Source organism: Balaenoptera ricei, chromosome 16 (assembly GCF_028023285.1).
Source record: "Balaenoptera ricei isolate mBalRic1 chromosome 16, mBalRic1.hap2, whole genome shotgun sequence".
Taxonomy (NCBI): domain Eukaryota; kingdom Metazoa; phylum Chordata; class Mammalia; order Artiodactyla; family Balaenopteridae; genus Balaenoptera; species Balaenoptera ricei.
In genome coordinates this window covers 48382459-48398622 of record NC_082654.1, presented here as the reverse complement: position 1 = coordinate 48398622, position 16164 = coordinate 48382459, and the positions used below count along the sequence as shown (strand labels likewise).

Below are 16164 nucleotides of genomic sequence, written 5' to 3'. Positions count from 1 at the left end.
TTTGTGGCAAAATGCAACAATTACAGAATTAAACGCCTAAATTGGTACCAGACCCCAAAGAAAAGATGTTGCCAAGTTATTTTCTAAATTACCCACTAAGGCCTGTGTGAGTCAACAAGTAGCTATTGACTTTAGTTTCAGCTGCCATCAAGACATTGATTTGAGAGATAAATATTGACCAAATTGAGACCAAGGTCAATGCTGGCCTCCTGTGAAAATAAGTCTTAATATTAACCAAAAACTGCAGACGCTAGGCCTGGTATTTTTGACTCTAAAACTGCTGGTCAGACAGAGGTCCACTCAAAGTCAGCTCTTTTCTTCACTGTGTATTGTTATAGGTGCAAACTGGTCTCCAAATGGACTCGTTTCTGGAAAATTTGGTATAAAAATTTCAAGCCTTTTCATATCTTAAAAGATCAAAGGACAATTGGTATTTAACAACTGTCATGGGTGATATTTCCCTAAAACAAAGAATCCATTTTGAAGTGCAGATAACTGCCCCAACTTACTTTCTGTGAAAATTAAGAATTTCCTATGTTGAATCTCCATCCAGAGGGGCATACCAACTCAAACAAACAAACAAAAAATCAACCATAAAAACTTGCAATTAAGACCAGTTATTTTTGAAAATGCTGTTGAATCTACTTAGTTTGTAAGTGGCCCCAAACTGCTTAAGGCAAACTGCTTTTATAGCTGTGGACTAAAGAAAGTTGTCCATTCAAGGCTGCTGACACTGCCCCATCTACTGGGGCGGCAGCAGTCTTCATGGGAGATGCAACGCTACCCCCTGTGGGTTGTAGGAACTCACTTTTCTGAAACAGAGTGTTTGTGTGTCCTCACAGGCAAATCTGGGAGTGGGGGGACTTATTGTGAGAATTAAATATGATGACTTGCAAAAAGCGCTTTTTCTTATATATCCCTGGGATATATCAATGGAACGTCAATAAAGAGCGGTTTCTGTTGTTACCAGGGGTAAAAGATTGGATTAGAAACAACAGGCCCTGGGCAACTTAGAATGTAAGATGGGGGAAATTTACAAAGTATAATCATTCTTGAGGTTGTTGATAAATATCAGGATTAAGAATAAAAGATCTGGAAAAGATACACACATACACACACAGATGTGCAGTGATATGGACAGCTGGGAGAGAGTTTGCTCAGACTATCTGGGGAAACTGATTCTCAACGGATGGGATAAAGGATGCCCCAAGGAAAGTTGATAGTTTTAGCCTTTGTGTTCAATTGAGTTTCCCAAAGTCTACTGAATGACCAGAAATCTATTAAAATCAGCAAAAACTCCGCTGCTACATTTGAGGACAAGACAGTGTAGTCAATAGAGCAGAACTGATAAGGAATTTTTGATGATATGAACCAGATGGAATCACACTGTATGAAAAGCCCTTCAGGACCCACAACTCACTGCAGGCAAAAGGAGGCTTTCTTTGGAAAACAGAGGAACCATCCTGTCTAGGAGAACAGCAGAAACCTGGGCACAGAATAGGAAGGTCAGGGGCAAGGCTGAGCCATGAGAGGATGTCAGAATCATGCACAGAGATCCAGGTTCCACTCTGAGACAAGGCTTCAATTAAGCTGGTTAAAACCTCACGCTCTGGCTTCAGAAGGACAAAGGTTCAAGTCCTGACTGCAGCCCACAAGCTGCATGACCTTGGGTTAGTCGTCCATCTGTCACCTTACTGACTCCGAGTCTCACTGTGCCCATCTATAAAAGCACAATGACAGAACCTACTCCACAAAGCTGGGGTGCAAAATCACACATCCCCATCCTGTTGGACACTGCTCTGGTGTGGAGAACACAGCAGTGACCAGAGCAGACAACCTCCCTGCCTTCATGGACCTTGCATTCTGAGAAGAGAGAGGCAGGTAATAGATACATGTAAAAGTACGTCAGGATGCCTCTCATGGGGAGTTCCTTCAGAGGGTGGGTGGTGTTTTATATAGAGTTTCAGGAAGGCTTCTCCACTGAGTTGATATTTGAAAAGAGACCCTAGGGGGTGAGTAATAAGCCACAGACATAGCCTGGGGAGGGCGGTCCTGGCATATAAGACAACAAAGGCCCTACCAGAACATGCTTGGTATGTTTAAGGACTAGCAAGGAAGACAGAATGATGGGAGGGGAACGAGAAAGGGGGACAGTGGTAAAAATGATGTCAAAGAGGTCATGGGGGCTAGATCATTACAGGGCTGCACTGTCCAATACGGTAACCAATAGCCATATGTGACTATTAAGCTCTTGAACTGTGGTTCTGAAATGAGATGTGCAGGAAGCATAACATACACACTGGATTTTGAAGACTTAGCAGAACAATAAGCATTAAAATATTTCATTAATAATTTTTATACTGGTTAAATGATAATATTTTGATATATTGGGTTAAATAAGCCATATTATGAAAATTGGTTTCACCTGTTTGTTTTTACGTCTTTAATGTGGTTACTGGAAAATTTAAATTACATGTGGCTTGCATGATATAAAGCATTAGAGGCCACAGTAATGAGCATGGCATTTATGCTGAACAATATGGGAAGTAAACAGAAATGCACACAAAGTGCTTAGCATATTTCCCAGAACAGAGTGGAAAATGTTTATGAAACTAGAATTCCATTCACAGACAAGCTACTCAAATGTAAAGGCAAATATATTTGGGGGGAAGACTTTGGATTCAAGAAAAAGTAATAACAGAACTAATAAAAGTTAAGTTTAAATAATTGTTTAGAATGTAGTGATGAAGTATAATGAAACTGGCAAGTAGCAATTATTGAAATATGAAACATAAAGTTAAATAAAAAAGAATCTGACAAAAAAGAATGACAGATAAAATTGGATCCATTCCTAAATTCCAAATGGATGAGAGAAAAACAGGCAAAAAAAAAGGAAAACATATAAGTATTTCACTGTAGCCATCCTGGTAGATGTGAACTGGTTTTCTGCTTCTAACCTCCATTTCCATGACGCCAATGAGATTAAATACTTTTCATGTGCTGATTGGCTATTTGTATGTCTTCTTTGGTGAAGCACATGTTTAAGACTTCTGCCTATTTTTTTGTAGTGTTGCCTTTTTCTTTTTTATTGATTTGTAGGTGTTCACAAATTCTAGGTAAGGATCCTTCATCAAATATACGCGTGGCAGATACACTCTCCCCATAGGTGGCTTCCCTTTTCATTCTTGTACTGATATCTTTAATCAGAATAGACCTCCTAAATTTTAATGTAATCCAAAGTTTTCAGTCTTTTCCTTTATGGCTCATACATTACATGTCTTGTTTAAAAAGCTTTGCTTGCCCTGACCTTATGCAGATAAGCTAATTTTAAGAAGCTTTATTTTTACCTTTCTTACTTAAGTGTATGAACCTTCTCTAATTACTTTTTGTGTGTGGTGTGAAGTACAGGTTATGGGTCATTGTTTTTCATGTGGAGATCCTACACACCCATCACTGTATACTGAAGATAGAATCCTTTCTTCACTGCACTGCAATGTCACTTTCGTCATAAAATCAAGTGACAATACATATGTAGATATGTTTGGGGCTCTTTAGTCCTTTGGTTTATTTATCTATTCTTGTGCTAATACCATTACTTAATGTGCTTAATACATTAATGCTAATACCATTACTTACTATACAGCTTAATTACTATGGCTTTAATATAAATCTTGTGAATTGGTCTATAAATTCTTCACTTTGTTCTTTTCCTTCAAGATTATCTTGGCCCTCCACAAGGCCAAGATAATCTTATTATCTTACATAAACTTTTTAGAACTGGTTTGCCAGTTTCTCTGCCTCTCTCTCCCTCTTTCTCTCTTTCTCTCTCTCACACACAAATACACAGCTGTTGAACAAAATTGGCAACAAAATAAATAACAATACGATTACAAACTTAAAAAAAATTAAATCTTCATGCGTCCATACTTGTATAAAGAAATTAGTGAATAAGTCAATGAGGAAAGGGATCCAGCTCTTCCTTACAGAAGAATTTCAAGTAGTAAATGGAGATGGATTGAGGAAAACAGAAAATCACCATCAGTTCACCATAGTAATAAGTGCTGCAAGCAAAATCCACGGATGAACGCTAAAATGAGTAGACGAAAGTTCAAGGAAAAACAGGCTATTTGCCCAGGCTTGATGTATCTCCCCTAAAATACCTATTAATTACTGTGGTGGTCTTCATATGTGTCCACAGAGTCTTTGAGACCCCTCCCTGAATTCAGGAGGTTCAGCTTCACTCTCCTCCCCTTGAGTGTGACCTGGACTTAATGACTGGCTTCTAACAAATAAAGTATGGAAAGGGGAAAAATAGTGACTTTATACTGAAGAAACCTGGTAGACCCACCTTCACCAAGTGGTCACGGTCAACATCATAGCACGTCCGCTCCATGGGACGCTATGAGAAAGGCATATCTCCTCTGTGTTGTTCTTCCCTCAAATCCATAACCTCATTTCTAATCATCAGAAAACCTCAGAGAAACCCAAATCAAGAGACATTGTAAAAAATGCAGCTACTACTCTTTAAAAGTGTCAAGGCTGTAGAAGCAGACAGACGGAGGCACTGGCCCTGATTGGAGGAGACTAAGGAGACAAGACCACGAAATGTGATGTGACAGCCTGGGTGGGATCCTGCACCAGAAAAAGAACATTTGTGGAAAAACTGCTGAAATCTGATCCAAGTCTGGAGTGCAGTTAATGGTAATGTGCTGATGGTAACTTCTTAGTTTTGACAAATACACCATGGCTATGTGAGAAGTTAACCTTAGGAGAAGCTGGGCGAAGGGTAGACGGGAACTCTCTGTACCATCTTTCTAACTCTTCCGTAAAACTGAAATTGTTTCAAAAGTATAACATGTTTTCTTGAAAGTTCTTCAGCAGTCTCTTCAGAGTGGTTATCAAGACAAATTTATACAAGCTGGTCCACTTTCTATTTTATACCTTTCTGAGTGCGATTTTTTCCCTTCTTTTCAAAAAGGAGCATTGATAATGAAAAGTAATTCCATTTGGATTTTTAAAAAGCCACTCTGTGGGAACTAGCTATGGAGAAAAGCTGACTCAAAAGCTGACCCAAGAAGAGAGAATGCCTTTGCTTGGGAACAAAGCACCAAGAACTTGGAGCATGTTTTCAGTCAATAAAGGTACTCCTTGGACCAGAGTTGTGTTTACGGCTTGAGGGGACAACACAGAGAATGCGGTTACTCACCAGGGCGACTTTCCTTTGTGGCTTCAGCAGCTTCGGTTTATGGAACGGGGCGGCGATGGGAGCTGTGGAAGCACATCAAGGGTTTAGTTTGCAATTCCTCCCAGGACTCTTAAAACCCACATATCATGAGCACCACGGACAGAGAGCCTCGGACATAGGGCCCCTTCCTGTTCTCGTGGAGGAACTCTAGTTTCTGATCCAGGTAACAGCTGGACTGGTGCCCCTCGGGGGAGGGTGATCCTCTCCTAGCCTTTGGATACATCATCCTCTCCTCTCAACAAGGTCAACAAAACCACGGCATAAAACACCACCAGCTACAAAGAGGTCAGATGTGCAGGTGAGAACCAGGTGCACTTGGTAAAGGCTGAGGCTGGGACCTTCCCTGGGGCGTCCTCGTAGCTGCACGCTAACGCTGACAGCGGTGACCTTTGACCCTCACAGCAGCCCTGGGAGGTCAGCAGGGAGGGTCTTATTGTCCCCATCTAACAGAGGAGGAAACCGAGGCTCTTCTTCCAACATCATGTAACTACCTAGTATTTAGATGAACTGGGACTTGAACTCAAAGCCAGGCTCAACCACGTGGCTCTCTGAGTCTCGTTTTCGTCTTTCGTACAGTAGGGCACCGTCTGTGCTGACTGAATGAGGTGATACAGCAGTACAACCCCTGGCGCAGAGCAGGGGCAGCTCCCTTCCCTCCCCAGGTACGCAAGTGTCGTGCCTCACAGGACGCTCACGCCTCCCAGCCCCTTCTGTCCACCCAGTATACGTTCAGTCTCAGCACCACTGCCTTCCACCACAGGGTGCAAAGGGTGCCAAGGGGCCATCCTGGGAAGCCCCAGTTGAGGGATAAAAGGGATCCTGTCTTGTTCTTAAATTATTCACCTGGGCAACCCTTGTGTTCCTAACTGTGTATCAAATCCTTTGATGTATGACCTTCTCCTAAATTGGCCACGGTTATTTTAGGAACGATTTATAAACAGTTTTACTTCTCGCCTCAGGAAATGCTCATCTTCCTCATTTATGTTGCTCTAAGTCATAACTGGAATCAAGTAATAACCCTCATTTTAATCCCCAGAACAAATCCAAAATAAATTACACACCTGGTTTTTATCTTGAGGAAAATCAGAGAGCCTTCTTTCCCTTGAATGAACCAAGAGGATGCTGACACCCCCTTGGTCCACCCTGCTATGTGCAGAGCAGGTTAGTACTTCAAAGGGAAATACACTGTGGAAGAGTCTGTAGAGGTTGACCCCCGCTAAAGCCCTGCGCGGCCAATGGCAGTGCCCCCAGCCCACCTCAGGGACGGGGCTCAGTTATGACCAGAATCTAGGTGGGGTTCTCCAGACCATATAATCAGGGATGTCACATCCTCCCCCTGCCTACTCTCCTGTCCTGATCTCACATCAGACCCCAGGCGCTCTCCACATGGATGACTGCTGGCTGGCTTCCTACCTTTGGCAGGGACTGCGGGAGGAACGTCAGCTTTTTCCTTCCACCTCTTGCCCTTCTTGGGCTGCAGTGGGACCAAGCTGGTCACGCTGGTGACAGTCTCCCCTGAGCTGGAGAAGAAAAAGGTCCTGGTGAAGGCAAAGGCAGGTTTGTTCCAGGGAAAGGAAAAGGAAGCAATAGTTTCCGAGTACCCCGTGTACCTGTGTGTAAGGTAGGGTACTCTTAGAGCCGGACTGGGGTCACTCTGTGCCTATCTCCAGGGATGTCTGGAGGTCTGGTACTGACCCTTGGCTAAGGATGATGAGTTGAGCTAGTTAGGGGTTTGTAATGTGCTGTGTAAAGTTCCAAAATCTCTGGAGAGACCCAGGGCCAGCTTGCCTACATTGTTTTGGGATGTATAGATTGTATGTATAGATTGTTTACACCTGGTTAATGGGTTTACACAGTCTGGCTTGGTTACATCACCAGTAGGATATTAAGATATCCCTAAATCTTCTCCTTGAGCTCCCCTAAAACCAACGTTCCTTGCACACATCTTTGTGGTTCACAATCCAGAGACAGAGCAGCACCTGTGCAAGTGAGAAGGGACCCTGGGGAGTTGCAGCTGGGAGTCCCTAGGGCCCCCCATGATTGTTCACACTTTCTCCTCCTGCTGTATGTACCTTCACCTTTAAGGTAAAGACTGAGTTAACCCTCAGGAGTGTTGTGAGTGTTTTCAATTATCTGGGTGGTTACCTGTGTAATCACTGTAGTATCAGATTCTATGTGTTACCGTTATAACCCAAAGTAATAGGTAAGCCTTACATTACAGGTAACAAAACCAAGATTCAAAGATGCTAAGTGACTTGCTCTAAGTGACACTGTAAGCTGCAAACCCAGACTGGCCTGATATGAAACCTGTTCTCCATGCTACCTGTGGGGTCGAGTCCAAGCACTTCCTTGAATGGCCATCATCTTATTTCAAATGCATCCTATGGCTCCAGCAACCCAGAGGGCAGCCTCTTTTAGAATCTCTTGTCCTCAGACACATATTCCAGCCAGGTAGGTACAGTTACCAAGAGAGGCTTGGTAACACCCTTGATCTCCCTAATACAAAGGATTTCTAGAAATCCATAAGATATGACCTAATAGTCAAAATGAATGAAGGTGGTAAACAGTTTTCACACAAGAGGAAAGGCTCGTACCTAGGAAAACATGCTAAAACTTCCTCAAGAAAGAGGAATCCAAATTAAAATGTACTGCACTTTCTTTCTGCACATATCAGAACGGCAACAATCAAACTTAAGGCAGAGCGCTCTTTTGGCAAGGGTGTGAGGAATCAGGCACTCAGAAGTATTGCTGGTACAAGTGTAAACCCTTCCTGATGGAGAGCAATTCGGCACTCAGGATCACAGGGTCTATCAGAATTACAGAGGCTTATACTCTGTGACCCGGCAATTTCACTTCTGGGAATTTATTCTGTGGATATCCTTGCATGGGTATGAAATGTACATATAAGTCATTATAGTCCTGTTGGTAATAGCAATAGATTAGAAACAACCCAACTGTCCATCAGCGGGGGACTGGTTAAGGAAATTATGGTGAATCCACAAATCCACACACGGGGTCCTTTGTAACTGTAATGCGGAATGAGGAAGCTATTTATCTAGGGATAAGAAAAGACACAGGGCTTCCCTGGTGGCGCAGTGGTTGAGGGTCTGCCTGCTAATGCAGGGGACACGGGTTCGAGCCCTGGTCTGGGAAGATCCCACATGCCACGGAGTGGCTGGGCCCGTGAGCCACGACTGCTGAGCCTGCGCGTCTGGAGCCTGTGCCCCGCAACGGGAGGGGCCGCGATAGTGAGAGGCCCGCGCACCGCGATGAAGAGCGGTCCCCGCACCGCGATGAAGAGTGGCCCCCGCTTGCCGCAACTGGAGAAAGCCCTCGCACGAACCGAAGACCCAACACAGCCAAAAATAAATAAATAAATAAATAAAAAAAAAAAAAAAACAAAAAAAACTGCTAACTCAATTTAAAAAAAAAAAAAAAAGAAAAGACACATTGTTAAGTGAAAAAGCTAGGTGTTGGACAATGTGTAAAATGTGTCTTTTTTTTGTATAAAAATACAGGAAAATAATATATATTAGTATTTATGTACACAAACATAGAGAAACTTTGGAAATATTCACAAGAATTTAAAAATAGTGGATCCTTAAAATGGGGGTGCTGAGGAAATAAACAGAAGGAAGATTGGACAAGGAGAATTATCACTGTACATATATTTTTAAATTAATTATTTAACTTTAAAATTTTAATTATTAAATCATGTGATTGTATAATCTTTGAAAAACAGTAAATTAAACACTAATAAAAATTTACATATATTTAATAAAAGAAAACAGACTATTCTAATATAGTCCTGGAGTTTTAAAAATAAACAAAGACTGAGTCACGTTGTGGGGAAATTTCCAAGAATACAGTTCACACTGAGAGTCCCCAAAAATAGCTTATTTTTATTGGGAACAGAAATTCTAACTGGTCATGGCTTTAGAGTACAGGGTCAACTGTGTAAATTTACAAATAGCCAAAAGGGATGTGTGTTTACAAAACTCTGGCCACAAAGAGAAAACAAGAGATCAGAAACCCTCAGAACTGTTTAAATACACAACCACACATACAGCTTCATTTCCTAGCTTTTTAAACTCCTAAAATGTTTATTTTTTCTTTCCATAATAAATTAATGCACGTTCATGTTTTAAAATGGTAATTACAAGCATGGAGACGAAAGAAAATAAGTCTATCGTAACCAAAACATGACCTTCATAAATATTTCCAGACTTTTTCCTCTTCCGTGTTTTATTTTTTTAAAAAGACTATTTTTTTAGAGCAGTTCTATGTTCACAACAAAATTGAGCAAAAGCTACAGAGATTTTCCATAGACCCCTGACCACCCCCATTATGAACATCCCCACCAGAGCGGTACACTTGTTTTAATTGATGAAACTACCTTGACACGCATCATCACCCAAAGTCCCCAGTTTACATTAGGGTTCACTCTTGGTGTTGTACATTCTATGGGTTTGGACAAATTTATAATGTAGCCATTACTGTAGTATCATACAGAATAGCTTCCATGCCCTAAAATTCCTCTGTGCTCTTCCTATTCATCCCTCCCTCCCCCACCTCTGGCAACCACTGATCTATTAACTGTCTCCATAGCTTTGCCTTTTCCAGAATGTCACATATAGTTTGAATCATACAGTATGTACCCTTTTCAGATTGGCTTCATTAACTTAGAAATATGCATTTAAGTTTTCTCCATGTCTTTTCATAGCTTGATAGCTCATTTCTTTTTAATGTTGAATAATATTCCATTGTCTGGATGTACCAGGGTTTATTTATTCATTCATCTACGGAAGGACATCTTTTTTGCTCCCAAGTTTTGGAGATTATGAATAAAGCTGCTGTCAACATCCATGTGCAGGCTTTTTGGGGACATAAGTTTCAACTCTTCCTTGGTTCTTATACATTGTTTTTTTAAAAAATAATATTGTATTACAATTTTGCATCCTTCTTTTTACTTAATCTACACTTTCCATATTGTCACATCCTCCCACTATTCCAGTGAGAAGACATGCCACAGTTTACTTAGCCTTCCCCTGACATCTAAACATCTAATTTGTTTCCCAGTTTGATATACAAATAACATTGCTATAAATATATTTGTGCATAATGGTTTTCCATTCTTAGACTTTTGTTTTTGGATTCTTAGACCTGGAAATACTAGTTCACAGAGGAGGATCATTTTAAAGGTTATTCAATGCCCACCGTCAAAAAAAAAAAAAAAAACCCACTGTCAAAATGATTTCCGACAAGTTAGTACTACTTTATAGCCGCTTGGTCAATGGATGAGGGCATTTATCTTTTCATCCTTTTTAACACCAGATTTATCAGTTTAAAACATTTCTCACTTAATGAAGAAAAATGTGATATCTCCTTTTACTTGCATTTCTTTGCTTGCTAGGAGGAACATTTCCCGTGTTTGTCTAACTGTGTTTCCTTATTTATGAATGATGTATGGACACCTTCTGCTATTATTTATTAGGATCGTTGAGTCATTCTTATAGATTTGTTTGCATCTTTGACATCAATGTGACATGCTTATTGCAAACATTTCCCGACTTTTGAATTTTGGCTTTTTGTTAAATGCGTGGTCATTTGTTTTTGCTAAAATCATTTGATATTTTCTTTTTGTCCATTGCCTCTGAGTTGGGATTATCCTCGCCAGTTGCAACTCACACCCCACAAAATCAGATTATATTCCCCCTTCCTCTTCTCTTTTCTTGGCTTTAATTCTTTAGCTCTTTAATATAAAATGAAAATTTTGAGACATCATAAACTTAGGCCATTATGCCCGGGGCTTTCAGTAAGCTGAAAAAAGATCTGCTTTGTCATCACCATTTCTCCTTGAAAACAGTAAAACTACACTAAACTCAGTTCTACTTCATACCTCAATCATGAGCGCTCAGATACAATGAGTCACCACAATGACATACGATAGACAGTTATTCCCTCAGAATCTTACATTTCCCGTTGAGCCAGCAGGGCTGGTAGGAATTTTTGGCCAAGTCCGTCTTATGATTCACTTACGAGAAAAGTTATTCTACATCTTGGGTTGCAACAGGACTGTATTTTGTGTCTGACACAAGGGAGTGGGCATTGCTGGAGCCAGTCAAACCAAGGAAGATAGAAAATAGGCTGGAAACTCCAGCTAAATTAGAGAGCTGTGTGATCGGAGAGAAGTGTTATTTGTGGGGAACAGGGCTGTTTTTCTGGCTCCAACAAGGGCGGGGCAGGAGGCGCACATGTGGGACCCTTGTTGTGACATGTACAAAGTTCCGGCCTGGCCGCCTCTCATAGGAGTCTCTGTCCCACAAAGACTGGGCACCTCTGCTCCGTGGCACGTGGTGGCTGGATCTAGCAAACGGGCACTGGACGGGGGCAGAAAGCCTGCACTAAATCTGCTTCCACTCTGACTAGAGAGGTGATACAGGGCAAGTCACTCACTTCCCTGGGCCGCATCCCCAACCTGTAATATGGGGAGATGTACCCTTGCTATCTATCTCACAGGGTTATAGTTAGGGTCAGATAAGAAACTCAGCCTAAATTAGATGGGGCATGAAATGGCTAAACCGCATGGATCCTAATCTCCAGCGTGTGGATACAGTAGGGGGGTAGGGGCATGTCATGGTGCTACCCAGGGAGAATAATATTGCTGCTTGGGTATCTCATGGTGCCATGTCTTGGCCCTGAGGGGAAGCACAAACTTCAACTTAAACCTTGATCAGAAAATCTTTCTGCCGAGGGAGCACAGTGCACCCTCCTAGAGCCACAGACGTAGCAGTGCTGTACAAGTGCCAAGCAGGACAGAGCAGGCGAACAGGGCGTAGAGAGAGGCTGCACCCCTGAGCAATGGGTGGCCACTCCAGGACACTAGGTAAAGCAGGCAACCTGGATTTTACCAGGCACTGAACAAATTGTGAGCGATCATATTTTGCAGAAGCTAAAGTTAATAAGAGCTATGCCTGTCTACCCTACGCAAAGCACTGTGAAAAGTGCCTGATATCCATAATCTCTGACCTGCCCAGATGGGAAAATTAAGCCTCAGAGAGGTCCAGGCAGGAGATCTGGGATCTGATCCGGGTGGACTTGCCTCCTTGGTCCTGAAGCAAGGACTCTGAGCCCAGCCCAGACAACAGAGAACAAGAGAACTAGGGCAGGAAGAAGGTCAATCAAGCCAGATCCACAATGGCTGCTCTAGGCTTAAACCAGCTCCCCAAAAAGGTACCGGAAGGCGATATCAGCATTCCACTGCACTTTCAGTCTGTACTAAATCCAGGACGGTTACAGCTGCTCAAAGCCCTGCCCTGGTGCGAGGAAGAGGGGCCAGCCTGAGTGCTAGGGTCCCGGAGGCAGGAGCAGTGACTGGTGCCCAAGACCAAGGGCCATCCTGGCCCAAGATTGGGCAGAGAAGGAGGGGAGCACATGCCTGTCCCTGGGATTGTGCTGCCTAAAGGGAGGTGGGTGTGGGCAGGCCAGCCATGTGGAAATTCTGTGCCTCTACAACTAAGTGAGTCTGGGAGCAGAAAAAAAATAAAATAGTATAAACTGAGATGATCTCACCAAGGAACATTTTTAAAATGAAGAACCAAACACCCAGGCACACCTTGCTTTCATAAGTGAATGTGAGCTCAAAGCGCCCTCATACTGAACCACAGCGCCTGTGCATAAGGAGTGCCACCCCTCCATCAAATACCTGCCTCACTGGGATACACCAGAGGAACAGTTAACTGTTCCCACCGAGGAGCGTTCAGACACCCAACCTTCATCCCCCAGGTGCCTGGTGTTTCCCTGGATCCAGGACAAGCTTTGTGCCTCCACATATGAACTATGCCCCCTTGGGGTCTGTTCAATCCCGTTTCCTGCTGAATGAGCAGAGGATCCTCATCCTGGCATAAAGCTGTCCGTCACATACTGCAGAGGGATTCAGCGTGGCCTGAACTGGGGTGGCTGGGATGCCAAGTGTGGTCTGTCGGGCAAAAGATCCCGACCCAGAAAGCCCTCCGCGAGCGGGGCTGAGGAAGATGTGCCAATCTGGCCCTGCCAGCATCCTTCTGGGCCTGCCCTCCCTGAACCCTTCCGGCTCCAACACCATCTTTGAAAGTCAGTGTTTCCGTTGATCCATTTTACCTTCCAAAGTGTCCGCGTGCTTCCTTTCCTCCAGCCTGCACACCTCAGTTCAGACCATAAGAACTCACCAGGACCCCCAGAGGGCTTCCTCAGTTCCTCTCCGAGCAGCTCCAGGCTGCCTTTCCAAGACTGCCTGCGATACGCTCATCCCCCTATAACCTTGTACCTTGCAATGTCAAGTGTGGAATCTTGCAGGAGGAACACAGGTCTCAACAACTATGTTAGCACCTCACTGTCGTTTACAATGACAGGTCCCCCGCTCAAGGTAGCTGCCATTGATAAAGGCCAAGGACTAGTGCAAATAGGGCGAATTTCCTGACATCTTGCTCTAGGCTTTTGAAAGTGCTCCACGGGCTTTCCTTGTCACACAAGGTCAATCAACAGCACATGCCGAGGAACTGTGTACAAGTTAAAGAACTTCACTTTCAAGGCAGACGAATGGTGCCTCCCTTGAGATGACTCTTTCTCATAAATAAGTGAGTTTTAAAATGTTTTAAAATGGTAATTACAAGCATGGAGACGAAAGAAAATAAGTCTATCGTAACCAAAACATGACCTTCATAAATATTTCCAGACTTTTTCCTCTTCCTTGTTTTATTTTTTTAAAAAGACTTTATTTTTTAGAGCAGTTCTATGTTCACAACAAAATTGAGCAAAAGATACAGAGATTTTCCATAGACCCCTGACCACCTCCATTATGAACATCCCCACCAGAGCGGTACACTTGTTTTAATTGATGAAACTACCTTGACACACATCATCACCCAAAGTCCACAGTTTACATTAGGGTTCACTCTTGGTGTTGTACATTCTATGGGTTTGGACAAATTTATAATGTAGCCATTACTGTAGTATCATACAGAATAGCTTCCATGCCCTAAAATTCCTCTGTGCTCTTCCTATTCATCCCTCCCTCCCCCACCTCTGGCAACCACTGATCTATTAACTGTCTCCATAGCTTTGCCAGCAGCTTTACCAGCATTATGATCATCATTATTATGGAATCTGCTCTCGGAGTCCTTGAATAGGGACTGGACGGACATGGCAGGGTTCTCAGAAACCTGTGCCAGAGCGGGCGCACCTAGAAAGGACCTGCAGACCCCGGGGGTCCTGATGCATTACTTTCTGCTGCTTTCATCCTATGTCTGACATTTTTGCATGCATTTTGTGACGAGCACCAGGATAAAAGCTGCTCCTTCGTGAGGCAGTTGCCAAGGCACCTCCCTGTCCACAGCCTCCCCATGGCCTTTCATCATAAATGGTTTACATCACCTGAGAGGTTCTGCTGGGCCTCACTGTGAGAGCTCATCCTTCGTGGTCCCTGCCAGTTTCACAGAGTCTGCGTAAAGGCTTGGAGGTGGTTTAGTTTGTAAGTTTGAAATCTCTGAACACTAACTGGTAAGGTCAGGAGGTGCTTCCTTAATATTGGGTGGGCCAAAAAGTGCCTTCAGTTTTTTAAGTAAAAATAAAAGACACATTTTTCAATTACACCACGAACTTTATTGAACAATGTATTCACCCTTTTGTTCTACTACCTTCTGCCATTTTCCAAGCAACTTCATAATTCCATCTTCCCAAAACTTTTTTTTTCTTAACATCCTTATTGGAGTATAATTGCTTTACAGCGTTGTGTTAATTTCTGCTGTATACCAAAGTGAATCAGCTATACGTATACATATATCCCCATATCCCCTCCCTCTTGCATCTCCCTCCCTCCCACCCTCCCTATCCCACCCCTCTAGGTGGTCACAAAGCACTGAGCTGATCTCCCCGTGCTATGTGGCTGCTTCCCACTAGCTATCTATTTTACATTTGGTAGTGTATATATGTCCATGCCATTCTCTCATCTTGTCCCAGCTTACCCTTCCCCTTCCCTGTGTCCTCAAGTCCATTATCTACGTCTGCATCTTTATTCCTGTCCTGCCCCTAGGTTCATCAGAACCTTTTTTTTTTTTTTTTTAGATTCCATATATACGTGTTAGCATACGGTATTTGTTTTTCTCTTTCTGACTTACTTCACTCTGTATGACAGACTCTAGGTCCAACCACCTCACTACAAATAACTCAATTTCATTTCTTTTTATGGCTGAGTAATATTCCATTGTATATATGTGCCACATCTTCTTTATCCATTCATCTGTCGATGGACACTTAGGTTGCTTCCATGCCCTGGCTATTGTAAATAGTGCTGCAATGAACATTGTGGTACATGTCTCTTTTTGAATTATGGTTTTCTCAAAACTTTTCATCTTTCTGAGCAAAAAACTGTTCCAGATGCCTTTTACAGTCTTCCAGGGAATTGAAATTTTTTCCGTTAAGATAATTTTGTAAAGACCAAAATAAATGGAAATCCGAAGGTGCAATGTCTGGTGAATACAGCAGATGAATCAGAACTTCCCAGCCAAGCTGTAACAGTTTTTGCCTGGTCACCAAAGAAACATGCAGTCTTGCGTTATCCTGATGGAAGATTATGCGTTTTCTGTTGACTAATTCTGGATGCTTTTCGTCGAGTGCCACTTTCAGTTAGTCTAATTGGGAGCAGTACTTGTTGGAAATAATCGTTTGGTTTTCTGGAAGGAGCTCATAATAGAGGACTCCCTTCCAATCCCACCATATACACAACATCACCTTCTTTAGATGAAGACCGGCCTTTGGTGTGGTTGGTGGTGGTTCATTTCACTTGCCCCACAATCTCCTCCGTTCCACATTACTGTGCAGTATCCACTTTTAATAGTCCATCACAATTTGCTTTAAAAACAGAATGTTTTCATTATGTTTCA

The 16164-nt window shown here is 42.7% G+C and overlaps 1 protein-coding gene across 1 annotated transcript in view; it reads right to left on the bottom strand.

The window, feature by feature from the left end:
• VSTM4 (V-set and transmembrane domain containing 4) overlaps window positions 1-16164 on the bottom strand; it is an 89828-nt gene that overhangs the window by 22154 nt on the left and 51510 nt on the right. The window contains exons 6-7 of the mRNA XM_059899351.1: window positions 6659-6765; window positions 5207-5268 (exon numbers count right to left, since the gene is read on the bottom strand). Coding sequence (XP_059755334.1) covers window positions 5207-5268; window positions 6659-6765 — 169 coding nt within the window. The remainder of the gene's footprint in view (window positions 1-5206; window positions 5269-6658; window positions 6766-16164) is intronic.